The 24,804-nt window shown below is 43.7% G+C and overlaps 1 protein-coding gene across 5 annotated transcripts in view; it reads right to left on the bottom strand.

The window, feature by feature from the left end:
- TPK1 (thiamin pyrophosphokinase 1) overlaps positions 1-24,804 on the bottom strand; it is a 385,084-nt gene that overhangs the window by 92,702 nt on the left and 267,578 nt on the right. For 3 of the 5 annotated variants that reach the window (XM_061996850.1, XM_061996852.1, XM_061996853.1), the window contains one exon: positions 14,732-14,827. The exons of 1 other annotated variant lie outside the window; for it this stretch is intronic. In XM_061996850.1, the coding sequence (XP_061852834.1) occupies positions 14,732-14,827 (96 nt within the window). Of the gene's footprint in view, positions 1-14,731; positions 14,828-15,081; positions 15,128-24,804 lie in introns of those variants that run through there. One more of the 5 variants, XM_061996854.1, reaches the window with a different exon arrangement.

Here is a 24,804-nt window from a genome sequence, read left to right as displayed (position 1 = left end):
CCCTGAATATATGGAGTCTAAGATGTTATCACTCCACACCTCAGCTAAGTGTGGTCTAGCTGAGCCTTAATATCCCCAGATCTTCACATCATTTCAGCATTATCCTCACATTTTACAGAGCATATACAGGAAATTTCTGTTTAGGGCCATTATATGTCATTCTCATTCCTGATACACAGCATTTCAATCTACAAGCAATCCCACTTGATGGCTGGCTCTCCTCAAGATGAAAAGTACCACTGAAGTAGGAGGTTCCATCCTGACATTGTCTCCCAGTTGTCAAGCACAGGGACAGAGCACTCTCCTGCCCCAGTCCCAGACCACAGAGAGCACTGCCCTGACTGCCTGAGTTAGGCCACGGAGTCAGGCTGCTGTTCGCAGTTCTCTCATACTCCATCAAGACTCTGAACACTTTCTTTCCTATAAGCAGAAAGGGAGTATTTAAAAGCCTTGGTTAAGAGCTTTTGGGTCCTCAGATAAAAGGTCACTGAGTGCAAATTATTATTATTGTTATTACCTCCATAATGTGGATCAGTTACATTCAGTAATTGTATTCTAAAAAGCTACCACTAAGTCATATCTAGAGTCTGAACACATTGCAGCAATAGCATCTTGAGAAGCTGCTTTGACAATGGCCATCTGGTGAGGTTTCCAACTTTATGGGGCTCAAGTCCATGGCCACTGTGATTACACCAAGTTTTACACAACCCAGGAGCAACATAATGGTGCTCTGTGTATCTGGAATGATGTATTAATAGCATCAGCTTCTATTTTTATTACCAGTGCTAGGGCTTTACGATTCTGTTGGATATTGGTTTGCATGAAAATTAAGCTCTTCTCCTTTTGGTGAAGAATTATACCATCTTTCTCATCACCATCAGGAAAATACTTGAGAAGCCAGACTGGATCAATATAACACGTTACATTAGCAGCAAGCTCTGAAACAAAAAACCTGTTCTTGTACGGCAGACAGTGTGTGTTTTCTGTGCAGATTATAGATCACACTGACCTAACGTGCCAACAGAATACGGATGGTAGGAAAATCTATCCTCAAACAGGAGACACAACAGTAAAAAGTAAAAAAGTGTATGTTCCCAGTTAAACCGTTACACCTTTCCCATTCTATTGATTCCAGTATAGAAGCAAACTGCTTTTGTTTGACTGGTGATGACTGTGATTTAAAAGGGTGGATCAATTCTCTGAAAACAATGCTACTAAAAGGACCTAGCACCACCAGTTACCGACCAGAGGAGCTGTAAGAAACGTCCCCTCACCCCAAGAGAAGCCACAGGAAAATCTTCTCCATTAACATGGAACCAGACTGAAGTTAAGGTGGCTTTGCAGAAGATCAGGATCCACATGTGTGTTGTTTTTCTTGTGAGCAATCAAACGGAAGCTAAATTATTAGCCCAGTCTTCAAAAATGCCAAGCAACTACTGTACAGTTTCTTGCTACATATGTCTCACCATACATAAACTTGCTTGTTTTGGCTTTGATGTTTTCTACAGTTTAAAAGGTAAGAAAGAAGGAAGCACAGAGATCCCCCGACTTGTAATTAAAATGATGCAGTAACATTGTAAATGTGTCTTAAAACTATCAGTATGTCAGAAAAACTCTGCTCTGTTATTCACACAGGTGTGCTCACTGTGAAGTACACAATCTACCCCAAACAATGAACTGCTAGTGACTGCAGCTTTTTTTGACAGATTGCTACAGTACTGAAAGATGAAGAAAAACGTTTTAAGAACTCCAGACTTCTATATTTTAAAGTATGACAGAGGTGATCCCAAAGTCCTGCTCCTTACTGCAACAGTGCAGTGATCTTGTGGATTGGTACCCAAAAAGTAAGAAAAGAAACTCAATCTAGCTTGGAGGAGGTCTGTTAAAAAGGCATTCATAAAGCAGACTTTTAGGGCTGTGTCGTATTGGGAGAAGGCTGATAAAGATCTTTGTAAAGGAAATGTAGCTATTATTTAGGGTTTGCATGGCTTGTGAGAATGAAAAACACAAGTATGTGACAGGTATGCAAACAAAGCCAGCTGGAGTATCAGAGGAGAAGGCAGAGAGAGGAGACAAAATCCTACACGTGGATGACAGCTGAAAGTCCTCTGCCTTTCACTAGATAGTCTTGGCAGCAGTGACAGGCATTCAGACATTGTAGGACTTGTAGAGCCTCTATCTGAATGTCTAGGTATACACACTTGGTTTGCTTGACAAAAACACAGAGAGGCTAAGTCCAACAAAAACATGAAGAGCCTTTTCATCCTAAAGCTATCATCTCTTAAAAAAACAACACTGCACAAAAATCAGAAACTAACAATGCAATCCATTCCCTCCCTGCAATCAGGGCTCCTCCAGCTCTGCCAAGCACTTAGGAAAATGGATGTGCCAGGAAAGCACATACATGACTCCTGGTCATTCCAGAACCTAAGACAAAGTGAATATGAAAGCACAGGACATTTATATATTCCCACACTGCAGAAAGGAAAGGCCATTCATTTTCCTACTATGATTTCCTGTATAACACAGGCTATAGAATTATACTATTACTGCTAATCAGCCCAGCAGGTAGCATTTGACTACCACGCTGTACTTCAACTGAAATGTCCATGCTTCACTTCAATGTCCTGTCACCAGTCCCCCTTCCACAATTTGTTTTCACGCAGCATCATTCCTTCTGAGAAAAAAAAAGGATATAAAATCCTAAATAACTGCAAAGAACAGCTTAGATCACTGCAGGCACAGTGTAGAGGGCACTGTGTTCTCTTACACTATTTATAACCTGACTTAAACATATATAATATATATATAACCTGACTTAAACAGCACCTTTAAAGGCTATCGAGCTTTAATTTAGAGTTGAAGATCTAAGGGTGGGATTAGTCATATTTAAATGATACAGATTCATCAGTATCTCTTGAAAGAGCTTTAAGGGTCACTACCCAATAGGAGGGCAGTTAAAGAAAGGGCAGCGTAAAGAAAGACTTTGTGCTATCGATTCGGGGATGTATTTCTTCCTTCTCCCCAGAGCTGTAACTCACAGGGTGCAGTAATCAAGGGGAGCTGAGGCTGCCACCAAGTCAGGGCCAGGTTGCTCCAGTTGCTCCTGCTTTCTCACAGAGCCTACGTGAAATGGACAACTCTCTGTAGACTGTTGGCAGGTTTGCTCAACAGCACCATTCAGTGAAAACGGGACCATTCCTGTCCCTCTTTTCTGGCATGGATGAGTTACAGAGAAGCTTCTCACTGTATGACTGAGGAGCACATACTTTAGGAGAAGAGTGAAAGGACACAGGAAGTTGGGACTTGCCAGAGGTAGGTGAAAAGAGTGCAATATCCATCTTTGCAATGTCAGCATCACCATGACATCTAAGAGCAGAGTGCAAGGCTCCAACCCACAGCAAAGGATGTCCATTCTTTTCACAACTACACTGTTATCTCTGATAACAAATCCTCTCCCCAGGGGTATGGGTAAGGCTCTGGACAGACAATTCAAAAGGCACTTTTCCATTTCAGTCAGTTCAGTCAATGAGTTCAATTTCAGCCAGACAACTTGCAAACAAACACGCCTAAGGCTCAGAGAGGTGGGCAGGTGAAAGGGAACACATTTACTGACAACAACCAGCACCACTGAACAAAACTTGCCCTACAAGAAGGGAAAGTAACAGCAATCAAGATATTGTAAAAGCTCTGGAGCCAAGAATAAACCTCCCTCCCTCTGAGACTGTGGAGACCACCCACTGCTAATACCCAAGATATTTCTAAGCCAATTACAAAGCAGATATTGTATCTGATTCAAACACAGCTTCCTTTTATCACCTTCTCACTTCACTGATACCTTTTCACCTTTCACAGCCTTTCTTTATTTCCTACCATCCTGCAGCTTAAAATTTTGGAGGAATACAATACAGAGAATAAAATTATGGTAGTAACATGCACAGTATGTTGAAGTATATGATAAGCTGAGATATATATATATATCAAAGCATGTTATATGCTGAAAAGCAAACAAATAGTAGTGTGAATGCTCTATTTATTACTGCTTTATTGCTTTGACACTTCATCAATTTTGATCAGTTTACAAGAAAAGTACTTCTTGTAAATTTCAAAAGGCAGTTTTGTCAACTAATGATGCAGTTTGAAGATCTCTCCTTTCTGGCCCCTGCACCAGTTTCAGTATTGAAGACTTTAAAACACAGCAACCGTCTTCCTTGATAACAAATGAGCCAGAATGGATTTCAGCTCCTTCTCCCATGGCTACATTAGAGCTCTTGTGCTGGTCGGATCACAGTCATTTTTTTAATATCATGCACAAAACTGCAATGTAAATTTAATGAACTATTAAAATCCCACAACCCAATGCTGAATATAAAGCAAGATAGTGTCCGTTTTAGTTGATTATGCTGGCTCTCTAGTTCAGTGTTTTACATAAAAGGTGTAGCATTCATTTCCTACGGGAATGATATGCCCAGCCACAGAGCAGCATCTGAACTTTGCTCAGGCAGAATCCTCTTTACTCTAGCTGGAATTAGCTCGTTGATTCAGTCATCTGACTCTTCAAGGGAACAAGAGCTCTCAGCCAAAGGCTGCCATCCCGCCTGTGTACCTGAGATGATAACCTTCAATCAGCTTCATCATCACCTCACTGATTCCATTAATCTTTATATTACATTGTTCCAGCTTCTTCACAAAGCCTTTCTTGCTGCTCATGTTCATTTCCTTACATTTTTACCAAAGTGCTTTCTCTATTTGTAACCCTTTCTACTTCAAATAAGAGGTTAATTCTTCCTGCTAATGACAATAAGCATGCAAACAGATTGCATCTGTCTGCTTAAAAGAAGCAACATGTACAATGGCAAAACGGAAAAGGGATGATCTCAAAATCCAGTCACAGATTTAAGTAGCCAGAAACATTTTAATCTTGGTTCCACCACTGACTTGTGTTTACATCACTGGGTAAACAAGTTTATTTCAATGCTTTGGCTTTGCTCTCTCTGGCAGGTAAATGGAACATTTGAGGGTGTATGTAACATCATCTGGCATAAATTTTGTAGGAAGAGAAACTTCATCACCGTTGACTATTCTTTCTCACTTATAGAAGCCTCGTCTACAAAATCCATATGACCTGTCAGATCTAAATTTGACTGTTTGCTCTTGTGCTGAATATTCCTGCCCGACCTTGATCCAGCAGAACAGAGGAGGGACAGCAACAGTTCCTGTTCTGCCACCGTCAGTCAGCTGGAGCACTGCTCAACAATTGGTGCAGCATGTGAGGTCAGGGTCATTGGAATTCCTTATTGCTTCAAATTTGATGGGTGAAGGGCTTGTCCCTGCTCCAGACTGTTACTGTAATGTTGTGAGTAGGCAAAAGTGCACTAACACAATTTGAGCAATCTGTTCACTGAGGCTTTGGACGAAAATGTGTGCTGGTTTTGCCTCTGAGACATTTATTCTGTGCATGAACAAGGATTCCAGGACCATCAATCACACGTCTAGTGAAACATCATAAAGTCAACAGCATGAAAAGACATTGCCAAGCATCAGACTAACTTTTCTGTTCCCACAGCTGAACCACTGTAATCCACAGTGAGTACTGCACTATCACCCCCATGGAAATGTAAAACCAATCACTGTGAACTATCATATCCCTAAGAAAGGAAGCCCTGGATTTGCATTAGCAGCAATGCAAGAGGTCCTCATGAGATTATGCTAAAACAGTCTAGAAAAATACGACAATTTCCTACCCACTCATATCTAGTGCCAAAAGCTGTGTCTGGCACATGCTGTGTTTTTAATCTCTTGGTATACTGCCTCCAGGAGTGAAAAAAAAAAGGAGAAACAAACTAACTAAAAACTCACGTCAGTGAACAACTCAAGGAAGGAAAATAAATAGTCATCCTGTCTTCTTCAAGAGAACCTGTTTGTTGTGAGCTTTGTATTTCACCTTTCACTTAACTCTGTCTGTCAGTACCTACTTTCTTCCCCTCCCTCTAACACATTTCCATATTGTCACAGGATCAGCAGGACAACACAAGTATGATACCCCCCATTTTTCTGCCAGCAGGATCCCCACCCCACTGCGCTGACGCCTGTCATCCCACTCTCCTTGACTCGAGCCCGCGTGCAGCCTGTGCTGAAGGCTACTGCAGCACACGGCCATGGGTGGGAGCAGCACTGCACAGGGAAGAGGCTCTCTGCTGCAAAGACTCTCCCTAAATGCCTCTGCTATTCCCACAAAGGGACACAGGTCGCAATGCAGAGTGGGGAGCCCTGGCTGGACCATGGCTCCTGCTGCAGCATGCTGGCAGACAACTCTTGCACATGAAGGTCTCTGGCTACTCAGGACCTGATGGATCAGAAGAGACAACAAGTTCTTCCCACTAGCCCACACACCAAAAATACATCCCAGGGCACATGCCAATGAGAGTGTGCATGTCTTTATGACCTCCATGTGCCTGACAAGTTCTCTTTGATTCCCTTTACGGTCCTCTGGTGGGTTAACTGTGGCTGGCAGCCAGGCACCCACCCCAGCCACCTTCTCAATCCCTCAGAGAACGGGAGGAGAAAATATGATGAAAAATCTCATGAATCAATGACACAGAGATTCTTAATTACCAATTATCACCATTGGCAAAACAAGTTTACTTGGGGAAAGTTAATTAAACTTACTACCAATTAAAAATCAAAGAGAGAGAGAGAAAAAAGACACTAAAAGCACCTTTCCTCCCTTCTCTCTTATCTCCTCTTTCTCCCCAAGTGGCAGAGAGGAATAGGAAGCTGTGGGTATTCCATACCAGCTCCTCTCTGCCACTCTTTCCTTCTCATATCGTGTTAACAGGGGGTGTTCTCAATGGGGTACAGCCCTGCAGGAACAAATGACCCCAGCCTGGGTCCCCCATGGGCAGCAGCTCCTGCTGGGGTCCCGTTCCTGCACGAGCTCCCCTCCACACACGCAGGCTGCAGCCTCCTTCAGAGCACACACATCTGCTTCGGCACGGGACCCTCCCCGGGCTGCAGCGCGAGTACGTTCCCCCCGCTGCTCCCCCGCGGGGTGCAGGGTGGTACCTGTTCCAACAGCGCATGCTCCGCGCGGCCGGCCCCTCCCTCACGGGCCGCCCCCCGCGGGCTCCCAGCAACGGCGCCGGCTGCAGCATCTCTAGCGCCGAAGGGCGAGCGGGAGGGAGCAGGAGGGGCCGTTTCTTCACTCCTCGCAGCCGGGCAGCGTCCTGCCCGTGCCCAGCGGCCTTTCCCGGGGCTGAGGGGCGGCGCCGCGCGGGGTCGGGCGGGAAGCGGCTGCGCCCGGCTCGCGCTGGGGCTCGCGCATCGCCCTCGGGGCCGGGCGGGAAGCGGCTGCGCCCGGCTCGCGCTGGGGCTCGCGCATCGCCCCTCAGGGCCGGGCGGGAAGAGGCCGGGTCCGGCCCCGCCGCTCCCTCCAGGGCCCCCTCGGCACCACCGCCGCACACAAACTTCGGCATAACTAGTAACTGCCATCGCTTAACTCGTTACTAATAATTTCTGCTTCTCCAGAAGGCTGGGGTAGAACCTTCCTGTCTCAGCCACGAAGCTCTCTTCTCTTTCCCACCACATCTTGGCATCGTTTTGTTTGAGTCCCGCTCACACAGCCCCTGGGAAGCTTACAGAAGAGGCTAAACAAACCTGTGGTGTTTCTAGACAAAGGGGCTGATTTTCTGTAGGTAAGGGTTGGTATATGAAACGCTTCCCCAGCGCCCACAGGTGCTTTATACCCAGATGAACAGAGAAAGCCGACTTCAACAATATGAGAGGGGAGATGTTCTGTGGCTTCCTAAACCACAGGCATCCTTTCTTTAAAAACGTTCAGACTAATTTTATCCCTATCCTGTCACGTTAAACCTGGGTATCAATTTTTAAGGAACGCATCAGATCTTTAAGGGAAACCATTCTGTACAAAATACAGAGAAGCAAACTTTAAAAATCTCTATTTCCATTAAAGGGTGATGCTATTTATTTTTTCCCCACTTAATCGAGTGAGAGTTAACAGCTCTGGTGCTTTCATTGCATAGCTTAACATTTAGCAACGAAGCCTGTGTAAAAGATGCCACAAGTAACGTGGAGCTGTAGGGCATCCTCACTCTCCGGCAGCAGCAGCAGCACGGAGGAGATAATGGCAAAAGAGACATTTGTGCCTACCTAGGACGAAGATGTTAGCTCTGCTATTTAAAAACTTTAAACTTGGGTTCTCACAGGTCTGAAGATCTCCCGATAGGTCCCAACAGAACAGTAATATTTTCAGCTGGTCTGAACATTAATCTTCATGACGAACAAGGGGATAATAGCCTGTCTTATTATACTCAAGGGACAGATAGAAGGCCTGAAACTAAAGATGGAAAATTTTTCCTGTGTCTCTCAGGCCCTATTCTGCGAATGGTTCCTCTTTTGAGTGATTTCACTGAAGAGTTGGGCAGTACAGAATTATTATTTTCTTCTCCATGGGAGTGCAGGTTTGCAGAAAGAAGCCTTGAATTTATACGTTTGTTTCTAAGAGGCTGGAGATAGTCTTAGGACCTTGGATGCCAATTTTCCTTTTCAGAGTGTTTATAGCAGATAAGGTAAACATAGCCTGAATAATGTCAGCTTACACCCATTACAGAACCTACTTCATTTTTCTACACTGTCCTCTAGACCATATAAATTCAGCCATGCACTTTAAGAAATCACGCTTCATTTCGTTTTAACTGGAACTGCTTGTGAAGCTGTAAACATTTTACACTTGCCTTTAATTTGCACAAAATATTGAGCTTTAATTGGTTGGTGCTTAGCTGTTTAAGATGGAAGCTTGATGGGTTCTTTAGGCAAGTGGAAGAGGGTATCCTCAGAGTCTTCTTCTTAGCACTGGCAAAGTCAAATTGAAAGGGAGCTGATTCAAAAAGGAAGAGTGTGAGCATCAGAACTAGCAAAGCCTGGTTGCCAGTGTTGCTCTGCTGTGAAGACCCTTCAATCCCTACCTCTTGAGCTTGTGCTACTGGCTTTTTTGCAGAGGGAATACTATAGGAGACCTTTGAGTATCACCAGGCTGTCTCATTTCCACAGTATTCATGAAGACTTAAATTACTGTTGGCCCTTCCGGCCTTTCTTGAATGCTGCTGGTGTCAGCCAAGAGGTTCAGAGTTAAAGGGAAATTGAAAGGACTGCAGAAGACAATGTGGCCTCAGGACTACAGGCTAAACCATTTCTATGTAGCACTAGCCACAAACTGCTACTTGGTTATGGTCTTAATACCTTCCTCTCTCCTCTGTCCCCAGTACTTCCATCTAGGTCCCCAAACCAATAAGGAAACATTTTTCTATGTGCTACTTAGGTTAAGACACAGAAAAAAGTTAATCTATTGATTCAGCTACTGCTAGAAGGACCAGAGCATTGCAGTTTATGAAGTTATGAGACTGCTCTAAAGCCAGTGTTTCTACACTCACAGAAAAATGTGACAGGGTTTTTATGAAACCATTTCACCAGTAGCCAAAACCCTGTCATTTATTCCTGACAGGCATCTCAACTTAGTAGGAAGAAATCATAGTTGAGATGTAGCAAATGCCCTGACTATTAGAATCTGCAGTTAAAATCTGCTGTACCAGCACCATTTGCTTAATATGCTTAATTATAGACTTACGTCCCATGAATTAATCAGAACTTCATTAAAACAATCATAACTCATGGGAGGTTTCACACCACCACAGTACTCATGTGCCAAGCATAAAAGCAATAAACCAAGTCATTTAGGTAAAACTCAGGTAGCAAACTGAGCTCTCACTCCTTGAACAGGAGTTCCTGGTGTAAAATCCTTCAGCTGCTCAGGATTTCCTGCTGCAACATCCCCTTCCAAGCCTCTGTCAACGCAAGCAGACAGTGTGATGAAAACACTGGTTTCTCAGTGTAGCCCGACCACTTTCCCAGCATGGAGGCAGCTACATCAGCAATAGCTACTAGCTGTGCTCCAGGAAAGCTGGAGAGGGGAGGAGAATCACCTCTCCTATCAATAACAGTTATAAACAGGACAAAATTGGGGGTTACAAAGGAAAGAGTAAACTGCCTGTAGCATCCTCATGTTTTCTGTTTCAAATACATTCAACCTTCGGCCAGTCTTGCACAGTCTTGTTAATGTGAGTATCCTTGATTCCTCACATCCCCTGAACTCCCTAAACAAAGAGTAATTTGTCTCCTCGTTCTTCCCTTCCCCAAAGCTTGATACATGGTTTATCTCTTTCAAACAACCAACGAAAATCGATGCGCTCTCCAGAAATCCCACTCTGCTTCTGCCTCCTTTCTTCAATTCCCTTCATAGACCAAAAACAAACCCCAGCAGAGTACAAAAGGATCACAGAAGGAGATTTCTCAGTGTGTGATGTGCTGTGGTCTTGCAGACACACCTGCATGAAATGATTCCAACACAAAGATATGCCACATGCCTTACTGCCCACAGCTGTAGTGGAACAGGTAGACAGCCTGCTTCTTTCACGTGAAACCAGGGTGTTTCTCTTTGAGAACTGTCAAGTTCTGATATCCTTTTTATTATTAAAAGACATGTACTTTGCCATGTCTTTACAATGGGAAGCCTTAAAATAATCCAGCGGTGGGAAAGATGGGTTAGATGCTGCATGCTTGGAAGGTGGGACTGGAACTCTGCATCGAAAGTCAGCTCTCAAGGGTCTGTCTGTACCCACTGTAGGAGGGATTTTTGTCCTGTTGAAAGGCCTTATGAAATTCGACATTTTAGAAGTGGGCATTACCAGGAAACACTTCAAACCCATGTGTTTCTTCCTGACAGGAAAGGTTTATGAAGAAGACTGCTATTAATAAGTCATGAAAATCTTTTGACACATCACTAGACAGCAGAGAAACCCTTTCATTACACATATTTAACTTCCCCTAAAATATCTCTCATTTGCATTTTCTATATTAAGAAGAACAACTCAACAGTGCCACCAAAACTAAACAGGTTCATGCTTAGTGCTGCCTTCAGTGTGGGATTTGAAGACAGAGCCACAAACTTCAGGGTCCTCATAAAAGCTTTACGCTGCAGCTCCACGCCAGCTTTGGTGCCTCCAGACTGCCTCTCCCTCTCTTGAAGGTATTTAGTTACTCCCCTGTTCTCAGATCCTGATAAAGCCCTGTTTTCATTCCTAGGCTTTCCCTTACAAGCCATTTTGCTCCTGTTCTGGGTCCCCAAAAGGTTTCAGAAATCATAGAATCATAGAATGGTGGGGGTTGGAAGGGACCTTTAGAGATCATCTAGTCCAACCCCCCTGCAGTAGCAAGCACTGATGGAAGCAAGTACTGATCCAGCATGAAATTACCAACTACTAATGTGAGCAGCAAAACTACAATTGAGCCAGGGATTGAAACTGATATATTTACTGTTACACAACTGTCCTGTCATCAAAAATAACCTCAACTGATAGACAAAGCCAAAGCTGAGACAAATGGAGCCTGGTACTTGCAATAATGATACCCTTCCTACATGGGACTGTTCTTTGGGTAAAACATCATTCTGTTTTCAAGCATTTCCTGAATTTTGTTTTAGAGCACTTTCTGTTCTCTTTCAGTCTTTTTCTTTGTGTAAAGACAAGCCAGAGGGTGCTTAATAAGCTGTCTGAACACTGCACGGCTGAAGGTGCTTCATGAACATCGCTTTGTTGTCTTCTCCTCAGCACTTTATGAACACTAAACCCCACTAAAACTTCACTAACATTATGTTTAGTTTAGCCTCCCTCAACAGAGAAGAAAGTGGGCTGATTTGACACTTCAGAAGGGCAGAGAACAGAATGCTTGGGTTCACTGAAAAGAAGTAACATCCTTGACTGCTGACAGACTGCACCCTGTAACGTGTGATTTCAGGATGGAAATGTTAGTAGAGTGTCCCTTCAATGCCAAGAGTTTTAGGAAGAGGTGGTCTGGATTTTTTCCCTTTTTTTCCCATTGACACTGATGCTTTTGTCAACTCCAAGACACTGCTGTTAAACCACTGCAAGGCATGTGGGTTCCAATAAAATTCATTTTTTATACCTTCAGCCCATATAACCAAATGAGCTGCTTTAACTTTTTTTAAGCAGAAAAGATAATAAAGTTAAATGAAAAGTCCCAGAGCTTAGTTTTAAGACTAAATGGTATTTTAGATGAAACAGTTAAAGAAAGCCGAGTTTGTGACTCTGAGATAAAGATAATGGCTTGAATCTATCTCCGTTACGAGGATTCTTCTTGGAGCTGCATAACTGATAAACACGCTCGCACTTCTCAGTGGTGTGAGCTGCCTGTGAGGCACACCAGGGACACTGTTAGGGGAAGAGCACCTGATGGAGGCTGGGAACTGAAGAGTCATCCCCAACTGTACCACTAACGTGCTGGGAGGCTGTGGACAAGTTGCTTCTGTACTTCTGCAGAGAGAATAATGGTCACTTTTAATGGGAGAGCTGTTGAGCTCTAAATAAGAGATACTGTAAGCACGCCTGTCATCTTGCTAGTTCAGCTGGTTTCTTGAAATAGTTTGTGTAACATGAGAGGAAATTAAGAACAGAAAGTAGCACTGGAAAGAAATTACTGCAAATAAGTTTACTTGAAGGTCTTGTAATTGAAAAAGTACTCAGATAACCACAGGATGGATAAAATAGTGATTAAAGCAGTAAAGCAAAATGTGCACACCAAAGTGTTCGATAAACCATAAACAAAGTCGGAGAAACACATGGCAGAAAGACAAGCAGAGTTATCCAGCCATTGAAAAAGCATCACGTAGGGCCAGGAAGGTAAACTGCCACAAAATGTGTGCAATGTATGCTTTAGCTAGGGCATGTGACTCAGCTGATGGCATCTGTGTTCTGTGGGACAGACACTGCAAGCAAGAAGCAGTTAGGGTTTAATGAACATGGTCCTTGGCTTTAGAAAACATCTGTGTTCCTCCTTGAGCCTCTGAAAAACTCAGATTGTATTTAAAGCACATCTTAGGTGTAACAGCATGAAACTACAACTGTATTCTCAGGTTTAGTGCACTGGCACGAGCTCTGCACAGTTACTGCATTTACACTCAGGCTTGCACATTACAAAAGGATTACAATGCAGTATCCTTCAGCCAGTTTAACAGGGCTTTACTTAGGAAAGTGATCAAAGAAGCCAAAGTTTTACAAATAGGCAACTTATTATTGAAACACATCTGTAGCTGTCGTGTTTCCATTGCTCTTATTTTAACCACACATTGATTATTCATTATAAAACTTCCTGTGATAGCTTAAATAAAATCCATCTATAGCAATACCTGGGCTTTGATAATGAACCAAATCCAGGAAGCACTCCAGTTCTACATTCTAAGGGTAATTCTGTTAAGAGGGAAGCACCTCACTTGCCAAAGTCAAAACAAATCCTGTGCGTAGGTGGCTCATCTGCTCTGACAGCGCTCATTATCACTCGTGTCCTAGACAGCAAGACACCCCTCTGTGCTCTTTTGATGACAAATTATAAGAGAGAAAAAACAAACTATCATGTAAAGAGTTTCCTGGCTCACAGCCAGACAGATAAGAGTATGGAGATCTCCTCTCATCTCTCTCTCTACTGGTGGGGGAAAAAACCTGATCAACAACAGTACGTATGGAGGGCAGCACAAGGAGACACAATGGCAGCTGAGCGTTGTGTGACGGCAGTCTGAAGTGTCAAATGGACACGTATTTCCTGTAGAAGATAAAGACATTTCAAAATAACTTCAGCAAAAACTGGTTAATTATTTATCAGCCTGGAGCAAGGAGAGGAGAAAGAGGGAGTGGTATTGGCATTTCCATCCCTTGCTGCTCGTTTTGGAGTACTATGTTATCAGGAAGCCGGGCAACTTTCCTATCTTACTACAAGGAAAATGAGAAAAGAGGAGGTTTACACATCTCCTTCCACCTTTTGCTGGCCTCTTCATTTTCTGACAGGACTCTTGCCCTCACTAGTGGTAAGAGGATGTGGCAGCCTTTTCCTCTCAATAACTTTCAGGTACAGAGCGGAACAGGGAGCTCAGCCCTTAGGAACAACTGCTGCACGGGCAGCACAGGGCAGCAATCCCAAGAGCACACCTGCCATCGATGCAGCATGTTGGAAATTCCCAAGGAATTTAACTTGGCATCTGGGAGAGACGAAACAAGCGGACCTCTGAAACCAACCTGTGGAAGGGGAGAGGGAACATTGCCTCCTTTGCCTTTCCAATGAAATGAGCAGCTGACAACTCCATATGGCTCCTTTTTAGTGCACTGCTTGCTCTGCAAAGGTTCCTTTGATTCCAAGGGAGCCTTTTGCAGAAAGAGGTATTGCTTACTATATGTAATGTTGGCAGGATAAGATTCCCCCTCCTGCCTCACCTTTGGGAGGGGAGAGGAAGGAGATGAACATTAAGGCTCAGTGTGCCAAGACTTGAGAATAGATTTACATGCCAAAGTGGGACTCTTGCTTTGAACACCAGCCACAACAGCTCTTCTGCACTTGGGGTAGTTCATTAACAGAAATCAATACAAGCTGCCTTTTAAGAAAGCCAACCTTTGTTCATTGACACACTGTGTAATTTCTTTTAGCAGAAGCATCAAAGTTTACAAGGTGTGCAGTAAATCATGGCAAAACCACAGAATGGCAAGGCCACAGAAGATATTGTTTCATTTCAGTGCAAACTTAATACATAAACTTCCCTACACTGAGAGGAGGAGTAACTACCAAGAACCAGAGACAAAAGATGCATCCCCTTTACCTGGAGGCCTTTCTTCTCTATCTTTTTCTGGAGTATTTGAAGGCACTTGGTGAAGTCTGTGAGGTCCTGATCCATGGTCTCAATTAACTCACATCCCTAGTGACAGACAAAAATAAAAGTTAGTTATCTTTCCATTTTGAGAACCGATGTTGTCCTTGGTGAAACAGACTGCAGGCAACAACTCCAAGTCTCTGCATGGAGGTGTAGAGTGAAGCAGGAGACTGTTACAGACACCAAAGACTGTGGGTCCCAGCTGAACAAATTGTTATGAAACAGGTTAGGTAGGCACAGGAGTGGATATTCAAAACCCAGTGTGTACATTGCTGGGTTTGGATAAGCACATTCTACACCTTTCTGCTGCGTGGAGAAGCTCTGGAGTGGTGAGCCCTGCCTGGTCAGTAACTTCCAGGCCCAGCTTCCAGGAAGATGACTGTCACAAGATCTCTGGTGCTACACTTACAAGGTTCCTGGAACATGCATTCAAATGTAAGCATGCCAAAATGTTGAAGCTTCCTGGAACCACTGCAGTTGTACCAGTTAATTCCCAGTGATAGAACAACAGTGTTTTTGTGGTGGGGTGATATGTATGAGAGCATGTTGAAGTGGAGAAGAGCAAGAGTTCAGATTTCTTCATTGTGAGCTAAAAGCAGTTCCTAAGCCTCTGATAAAAAGCTGAGTAAGGAAAAGTGGCATCCATCTACCACATAAAGCAACTGCTCAAAGAGGCTCAAGAATACAAAATACCCAATACCACATTGTAAGGTAAGAACCATACAAACTGGATTTAGAGGTTCCTTCTCCTACCACTTCAAGGTCAAGATGTTAAAAGTTGCCTCTGCCTTCGTGGCAAGAATAAAAGCACAGAGCAGTGCATGGATGGAGTTCAGTGGACTGCATGCAATGAAATAAGGAGCTTCCAATAGGAAGACATACACCATCATGGAAATGCCTTCCTTCACAGCCACAATGCCTATAAACCAAACAAAGCCATCATGCAGCAGGGGATTTGGATAAAGCAGAAGAGGTAAGACAGGAGATAACAACATGCTTTGTATTATATCTTCTCCCTCGTCAAAAACTTCCGAAAGGAAACCTGGTCCAAAGCAGGAGCCTTTCTGAGACCTGATATTGCTCTAAATACATTTCAGGTAGTAATAACAGGCCTGCCCAAGGGACCACTGCAACAGCACGTGTAATGAAAGCCCTCCCTTGCAGAAGCAATGCCGCTGCCTCCACAAAGAGGCTGCAGAAAATACAGCTGGAGCCTGGGCTCAGTGCTGAGCATAAACAACTTGAAGAGCTGCCATGTCTCCATCCTTCCCCAGGAAAGGCTGAAACATGAAACTGGCAGGGCCAGAAGGGACACAAGCCATCTCAAGTCTGTAACAAACATGTGAGCTGTGCAAGGCTACCCAGAGACACCAAGGGAGCCCAAGAAAGGGACAGGGAGGTTCAGGCTCACCCAGAAAGCTCACAGTGGATCTGAAAACCACTGAAGGGAATTTGTTAATCAAAGCCACTCTCACAGATGTCTCACTCACTAGGAACAGGGTGCTCTCAGACAGTCTCTTGACGGCACTGATTGTGCCAAGAGAGACGTAGCTGCGAGAAGCTGTGAACAGACAGAACCTCCCCAGTCTCTCACAATCAGCATTTGAACAGCACGAGAAGGTGACAGATAAAGACCAAAGCAGTGGCAGGGACAGCTACTGCTGAGAGTGGGAGAAGAGAGAACCTGAATTACCAGCTCATAGCAGTAGAGGAGGATGGTCTTTTTCCCCAGGGCTATTCCTTGGCTGCACAGCTCTGGCAGAAGTAGTTTATAGATATCAATTTATAAATAAAAGATTTAACTCCCACTCTCCCTCAGCACTTTGAAACACAAGCCCGACCTCCTCCTTGGCCAGTCAGGTTGTGGCAGCTGCAGGTAGGCTGCAGTTCTGCTTTCCAACCAGGGAAGACCAAATTGTCTATATTTTTAAAGTGATGATCTACAACAGCTTAAACTGTTTTAGTATTCATTATTTTATGCTTTCTGCTATTAAAAAAGTTTCTCTTGAGGTTTGCTCTTACCAAAGAACATCTTGAGAATGAAGGTAGATTGGTAGGTAGGTAAGAAAAATATTTCAGAGCAACTACAAAGTATTACCAAAGCAAGATAACATGAGCAAGGTTGCTGGAGGTCATTTCCCTCGGCTCCAGAAGACAGCCACGATCCTCCACATACAGACATCCCGTGGTGAGCCCTGCAAAAGGCCTCAGATACACATCACAGAAACACAGTCTGAATGTGTAAGCGAGGTGTCAAATGTACCATTCCTTAAAGGCACGTTACTGTACCTGTGATACTGACACCAAGGGGGTACTGTGGCAGTGGTAACTAAAAAGGAAACTGCTGGCTTAACAGGGGTATTCTGGAACTGTTTACTCGCTGCCTGCACCTCTGATGCTTCACACAAGTGCTGCTGTTGATCATTACGAAAAATGTAGACACACCATCCCCATTAAAGCCTCAACTTCCTTCAAATTAAGCTGTGATTTCTCATTCTCTTTCCACATCAAGCAGACAACCAGTTCTGGAACAGGCAGAGATTTTAGAACTGCTCCTTTTGCCACAACAGCAAAGTGACTGGTGTGGTCAGACTGTGCTTGGGAAGAGGAGAGGCAGCAGCATTCCCGTCTGCCTGCATCCTCTTTAAAGCCTCGCTGGAATTAATGCCTGTGCAGTTCATGCTCACTGATGGAACAGAGTTCTAGAGAAATCTGTTGCAGCTGACATGCCAAGTCCAGTATTTTCTACCACAGAACCGGATGACAATTCAAATGCAGGTCTTGGTAACTTTCACCAGACTATTCCCAAGTGACAAAAGTCTTCAAGACGGAGCTTTCCGACGCAGGTGGGGTTTAAAGAAAGGACAGTGCAACAACTGCAAGACAGGCAATAATGCTTCCAGTTTTATAGGTACCTGCTCAACTTAATAACGTTAACCTTTGGGAAGAAAGTTAAAAAGCCAAACAAATTTAACATTAGGAAAGGTTAGAAAAATCAATACCACCCAGCAGGAAGGAAAACAATAGATTGCATCTGATGACGATACAGCTTCGCTGAATGATGGGATGAGACACGGAATCAGGCCTTGGCTGTTCTGTCTTATTATAGTAGTTATGGGAGGCACATTGCTAAAGAAGGAGGAGTGTGTCAGACACACATAATAGGATTATTGAACCCTATATTTCAGACAGCCACTGACATCAGAAAGGCAGTGAAATGTCAATCTGAAAATCTCAGCATTTCCCCCACTTTTGGCAGCAGTATGCATCACAGCCTGCTGGGTCTCTGAGGACAGCAACAGCAGCGTGTAGGTGTCCACTTCCCCCTGTCCTTGTTAATCTTGTACTAAAAGAAAGTCAGTTCTTTGTCTAAGCATGAGATTATAAACAGGATAGAACAGATAAAATAGCCTATTGTGTACTCTATCTCCAAGACTCTCCTAAGGGTCTTTGTGTCTATCCATGCAAAGTGCTGCTCTAGACCAGGCAGAAAGGCACCACGGTGTTTGACTGCAAGCCTAGCAAAGAAGGTAAATGAGTGGATGCAGAATCAAATGAGTTTAACAGATGACAGATGTGACATTCTACTCCCTTGTCGATAACAGGAGGGTGGTGGTGTGAGACCAGAGCATTCAATCAGTAAGAAAGAAATAAACCTACTTTGGGAAACGTTCCTTGCAGAGATGGCAGCCACCCGGACAGTGGCAGTCCCTATTATTGGCCCAGTATTTCACAGCTCATTCAAAGCAAGTCTCCCAGAATGGAAACCAAGTGTGGCATGGGATAAAGATGGAGCAGACTAGAATGACACGTGAGGTTTCTGGGGTGGAAGAAAGACAGGACAAGAACATCCAGCTTGAGCTACTGATAGGCATAAAAGCTGCATCGATTCCCTACGGGCCTTAAGTTACTGGAGACTGCTGCAGTAAGATGGCACCGATACCACAGAGCTGGTTTATGTCTATAAATTACAAACCAGCAGGAAATTAGTGAATTGAATCCTTTTGCACTTGGGGAGTAGGATGCAAGTATGGAAGGCAAAGCAGTTAAGTTCACTGATTTCTTCGGGGAGTTTCAGATACTGCTGAACAACAAGTATTGAACAGCTTCTCTTTTGATCAGCTTAATTGTATGGACTGCCTTTCAACTTCTGCAGCAGAGAACAGCACAACTGTGTGTAATTGGTGACAACTATTTTGGATATTTAAATAGCCGAAAATAGATAATTAAATGAAATGCATTTTCTTTCTGCTTTTGGACTCAAATTTGGCCGAATGCTTGGCACCAGCACAAAGCTAATACTGTACAGATTGCTTGGCCCTCAGTTCTGGGGTGGATGATGTTTTGGCTCATCCAATTGCACATTAAATGGTGCTGCCATTCACATTAACTAAAAGAATTTATTAATCATGTTGAAGCATATACACTGGAAGCCAAACAACTGAAACCCACACTGAAGTAAAAGCCCCATTACTGAAAAACAAACCAAGAATGTTTGGTTTTGACCATCCCTTCTAACCTATTCTAACACCCATGTATTAAACAAGTGCTATGTGGTGGTGTGGAACAAAACCAGTAAATCTATGTAAACACATGCAGGCCTCTGTGAACCAAAAGCTGCAGGAACCTGTCAGATATGACAAATGTCAGGAAAAACAAAGAGAAGAGCCCTGTAGTTGAAACTTTGACTGCAACAGCTGCAGCCTCTCCTCCCTTCCTTTATTTCTATTTTGATTCTGTCTATTTCAAAGTAAATAGAATGTTTCCTGCTTTTGTTTTTAATGAGGCAGCATGTGGCTTCTGGTGGTGGATAGCTTTTATATACCATACATTTGATGTTGACAGAGCAGCACCTAAAAAGTTCTTCTGTATTAATTAGGTTGTCCCCTTTCAAAAGAAAAGTTTGTTGTCCATGAAATCATGGCAATTACTTGAAATGAACAAAACAGGAGTCTGTTTAGTCAGTACTTGACCAATGCCAAAGAAAGCCACCACGCTACCTTTGCCAACCATAACGAACTGCAAAGCAGAAAACCAAAGGTTTCTAAATGTAAGAAACCAAACCCAAGCAAAAAACCCTCACAGGTTTTCAACCAGCAACCAACCAACCAAAACCCAAACAGCACAGCTGAATTTCCATCTGCTGGGTAAATTCCCAGTATTTCCTTGTGCTGCAACAAATTCCTCTGATGCATTAAGTGTAGTGAATGAAAACAAACTCTTCAATACTCATCCACAGGTCAGAAAGTGCAATAAAACTTATGTCACTGCAACACCTTCATCGGAAGACTACTAATGGCTTTTGGTATCTAGCAACAGGACAAGGGGTGATGGGATGAAGCTGGAACACAGAAAGTTCCATTTAAACATAAGAAAAAATTATTTCAGTGTTTCAGTGAGGGAGCCCTGGCACAGGCTGCCCAGAGGGGTTGTGGAGGCTCCTTCCTTGGAGGGCTTCAAGACCCGCCTGGACACATTCCTATGCAACCTGATCTAGGTGACCCTGCTTCTGCAGGGGGGTTGGACTGGATGATCTCTAAAGGTCCCTTCCAACCCCCACCATTCTGTGATTCTATGATTCTAAAACTCATAAATAACCAAGCAGAAAGGTGAGTGTGTTGGGTGACAAAACTGAGATCGAACGGTCTGTCAGGAGCTGCAGTGTCTTACACACAACCCCATCTCTCCATACCCATTCCTGGCATTTTAACAGTAGACATACGTTTGTACATCCCTGTGCAAATGACATAATCACAGACATGTTATTTCTCCAGTCTGATGATTAAAACTGAGCCCAGCACAGCAGTGACAGCCACCTGCTATTTCTGGATCTTCGCTGAAATTTCCCTCATGTGCCCTTCCTTGTCTGAAAAATGACGGTTCAGAGAGAGGAGTTTTAACTGATGGTCAGGCTCCCTCTGTAATCAGTACTGTGAAAAGCTTTTGTCTACCAAGCTGATTAGGCCCTTTGGATCTTGACCTCTTGGTAGGATTGATTATAGTACCTGGCTTTTCTTGGAAGGTAACTTGGAGACAGGAATCGCTGCTCTCTCTGTGTGCATTTCGGTACGAAGATCTGAGGGAGCTCCCGTGAGGGAACTCCAGAGGGCTGGACTGGCACCAGGCTGACAGAAGGGAAGCACATGCCTCTGGTTGTAGGGTGCATGAGCCACTCCCCAGTTGTGCCAAGACACCCCTTGAACTGAGAACTGTATTGTTTCTAAAATGCTGTAACTACACTTACACATACGTTAAAACTAACACCTTTGCCACTCAAACCAATGACAATGCAAATAAGAGTCAAGTGCTCTCCTGACACAAGCAGGAAACAGAAAGGCTGCCCCAACCACAAGTCCTGTGTCCCACCGAGCTGCAGGAGCAGGCCATGCAGTATTCTTGGCAATTCAGCCATCTGAGGTTGCTTGTATGAGGTGGGAGGGAGCGAGAGAGGATGTCTGCAGTTCAAATCCTACACCACTTTGTGCACAGTAATCAAATCGGGTTCTGTTTTGGCTTCTCTGGGTTTGGGTTTTGTTAAATTAAAAGGGCTTCAGGTGAACAGGTTTTGCTTTTTACCACACAGGCTGATGGACACTGAAGTTAATAAGCAGACACTGTATTTTAATTGACTTCAATTTCCAGACTGATTGCCAATTCACCTCAAGGTAAGGTAAAAAAGGAGCAAGCAGCAAGGCTTGTCCCGGGCTGTTTTCAAGGGTTTGGGCTGGCAAATTTCAGCCACCCTAAACACTACCTTAATATGACCCTTCTCAGCAACCTAAGGACTCAGGAGCACCGTGACTGTGAGAAATGCATGGGAGGGAAACAGCAGAAGAGATGTTAACCTGGATGGCATACAATTTCTTGCAAGGCAGTTTTAATCATTAAGCTTATTTCAATGCATATGACCAGTACAGGCCAGTCTTTCTCTTGCACTCAGGCTTTATGTGAGAGAATTCTTGTCCCTTAGCTAGTATCTACCAATACGTCCTTAAGTTACAGAGATATGCAATTGATCTGAAAAGAATCTGGATTGTGAGAGTGGAGCTGCATCTCAGGTATTGATCACTGGGCAGAATTAATTGAGGCCAGGCCCCAAATGTGTGCCATGCTCACAAAAACGGTACTTTCTTACCCAGCTCTGTGTACCTGTACAGGGTGAGTACAAAGAGACTCTAAGATTTTGATTACCTAAGGACAGCAAATGGAAAAGAGAAATATTTTTCTAATGGGGCTAAAACTCCCCAAATTTGTGTTATCAGCACAATTCAGTAGCTATTTTTCTTTTTGGTATTGGGGTATTAATGAAAGTGGCACAATTAGTCCCAAGACCAATCCTTCTGGAAAGTCACTGACTGTTTCCCACTGCTTGTTGGTTTTATTAAGAGCAGCTGGCTGCCTTTAATTTGTGTACTGAGCTCTGCCTTGGCTAGCTGTGTGACCAAACAATGCTCTTTTTGTCTTTCCTTCTCAGTTTCTGAAACCTCTCAGCCTCATCCTAACAGCTACACATCACAAGGAACATCACAAGGAACATCACAAGGGGTTGTGGAGGCTCCTTCCTTGGAGCTCTTCAAGACCCATCTGGACATGTTCCTGTGTGACCTGATCTAAGTGACCCTGCTTCTGCAGGGGGGTTGGACTGGATGACCTCTAAAGGTCCCTTCCAACCCTACCATTCTATGATTCTATGATCATGGAAGCTTCTGCTTCCTTTGGGAACACAAAAACTAAGCACTCCAGAATTACATGTGGCACCAAGTGAACATAAAAGTACCCCGGCAGAGGAAGTGTGTGACTCATCTTTTCATTTGAATGAATCACAGTGGAAATGGTTTTGCAGAAGATTTAAAGCCAAAGATGGTTTTCCAATGCAGCTGTATTGTTACTAAGTGAAAGAAGATAGTTAATACTTTCTTCAAGGAAACATGAAGAACGGCTGTTCACTGCTAGGTGTTTCATGTGAAGTCAGTACCGTGATTCCCTAGATACTTTAACTCTTCCCAGCTCTTTTTGTGCATGCAATGCAAATGAAATTCACAGCTGCAGCTTTCAGTCAGAAAGTTTTTTGGATGTGACAGTCTAATACTAAAGTCAGTACCCAACTGCAGTCTGGTGGGACACAAAATACAGTATCCTTAATGGATTACCTGGGAAAACCCCCTAAAACCACTGTGATCGGTTCATTCAAATTCTGATTAAGCAAAGGATTTGACTAGATTGTTAGAATGGAAGTAGAGCAGAACTTACCACAGACTTTAGAAAGGGAAAGCTTTGTGTTCAGTACGTTTTGCAAAAGACCACAGCACATCTGGCTGTAGCACATTCCTCTGCTCCCAGCAAGCTCAGCCAAAACATAGCTAATATTAAGCTTCAGACAGCTACAGCACCAGGCATTTTAATTAACTACTTATTTGTTCCAAATAATTTGGCTGAGAGTGAACAGAGCTCATGTTAAAAGGAGCCAAGATTATCATGTGCAAGAAGAAATAGAGTCCCTCACTCAGGAAGAATTAGCAGGTCACTGTAAATAACATCTGCACACTTACTGTACATCATTTTGGTGACAGAAGGTACTGCCATGCCATCTGATCAACATTACCAATGAAGCACAGCCAATTATTTGGATATGTTTGTATGACACACTGCTGTTATGATTCAACATTAGGATGTTTGATGTAGTTGCAGAGGGCTGCCATCTCCCCAGCTTCTTGTTTTGTACTCTCAAAGCCATTGCTGCAAAAACTAAATTGAGGTGAGGACTGGGATAAGGGTTTTCTTTCCCTTGCATCATGTAAAGCTCAACTCCAAGCCACATCTTCTCTTAACTTCTAGTAATCTGTAACTCAAGTGATATCTATACAAACCAGCTTCTGCTGTATCTTCAGCACTTCAATCATCACCTGTGTCTGCAAGCAGAACTTGACCAACATCTACACTTTGCACAATGCGACACTGAAGCACACTTCTCCTGAGCTGCAATACCTGACAGCAAGATCTCCTTTTGCTTCAGGAAAATATGCCATTTTCTCCAGGTGTTTGGGGCTGACAAAGCACAGTTGCTTTACCTCCAGATCATCACAGAGCTGGTACAAATTCCAGGCCCGTTCCATCACTGCTGTTACACCAACAGTGGTGTAAGGTGCAGAGCTTCTAGTCCGATGGACAGGAGACTTGCAAAACTCTCTCAGACTTAGGGCCACATGACCACCCTTCAGGGAATTCAGCTGTTTGCCTTCTGAAGAAGTAGAAGTTTAGAAATTACATCTAGAACTAAAGAAACTGGGAGGCAATAAGCAGACAATAGAAACACAGGGCAGCAGACACTGCTGCACAGACTGTCCCAGGGCTGGCAGAGCAGAAGACAGACCCGTGAGAGCATGAAGGCAGCAAAAGAATACCAAACACTAGAGATGGATTTGCTACTGAGAACTCTGTCATTCCATTTCATGTTTCATGGTATCTCATATGCTTTGAGTAAATAATGAATTATTGCCCTCAGATACTCATTTCTGCATCCCACATTCATCTCGTTGGGAGTCCCACAAGAGCTACCAGCCACTGCCAATCACCGTTGTGAACAGCCCATCTCTGAGAAGCCTGATGTGCTGCCAGCTTCTCTTACCCAATTTTCTTTAAAAGCAGTGCACCTAACAGCTATTTAACACTGAAAACCCCTATCACCCTGAAGATCTCCAGTGACTCGAACAGAAGTAAATGAAATGAGAGGATATTCCTACTGCATCACCCAGCTCTCATTTTTTCCTCTTCCATTCCAAATACTCCATCATTTGAGTATTAAGAGCAGGAAAGCCACTCATCCTGTCTGTCAGCTCTGAAATGGGTCCATGTTGGTAACATTTGGAAGATGTCTCCAACCTCTGGCTTGACATTATCAGGAGAAACAACTGGATGGAGCAGACCGAGACAGATGCTGATTAGTACAGTACTGACCCTGTACATCACAGTACAAAGAGAGGGAAAGGGAAGACCACAGACATAGACACCCCACCTAACCCCTG

The sequence above is a fragment of the Colius striatus genome, chromosome 5 (genome assembly GCF_028858725.1).
Source record: "Colius striatus isolate bColStr4 chromosome 5, bColStr4.1.hap1, whole genome shotgun sequence".
Taxonomy (NCBI): Eukaryota; Metazoa; Chordata; class Aves; order Coliiformes; family Coliidae; genus Colius; species Colius striatus.
This window is presented reverse-complemented; position numbering and strand designations above follow the sequence as displayed.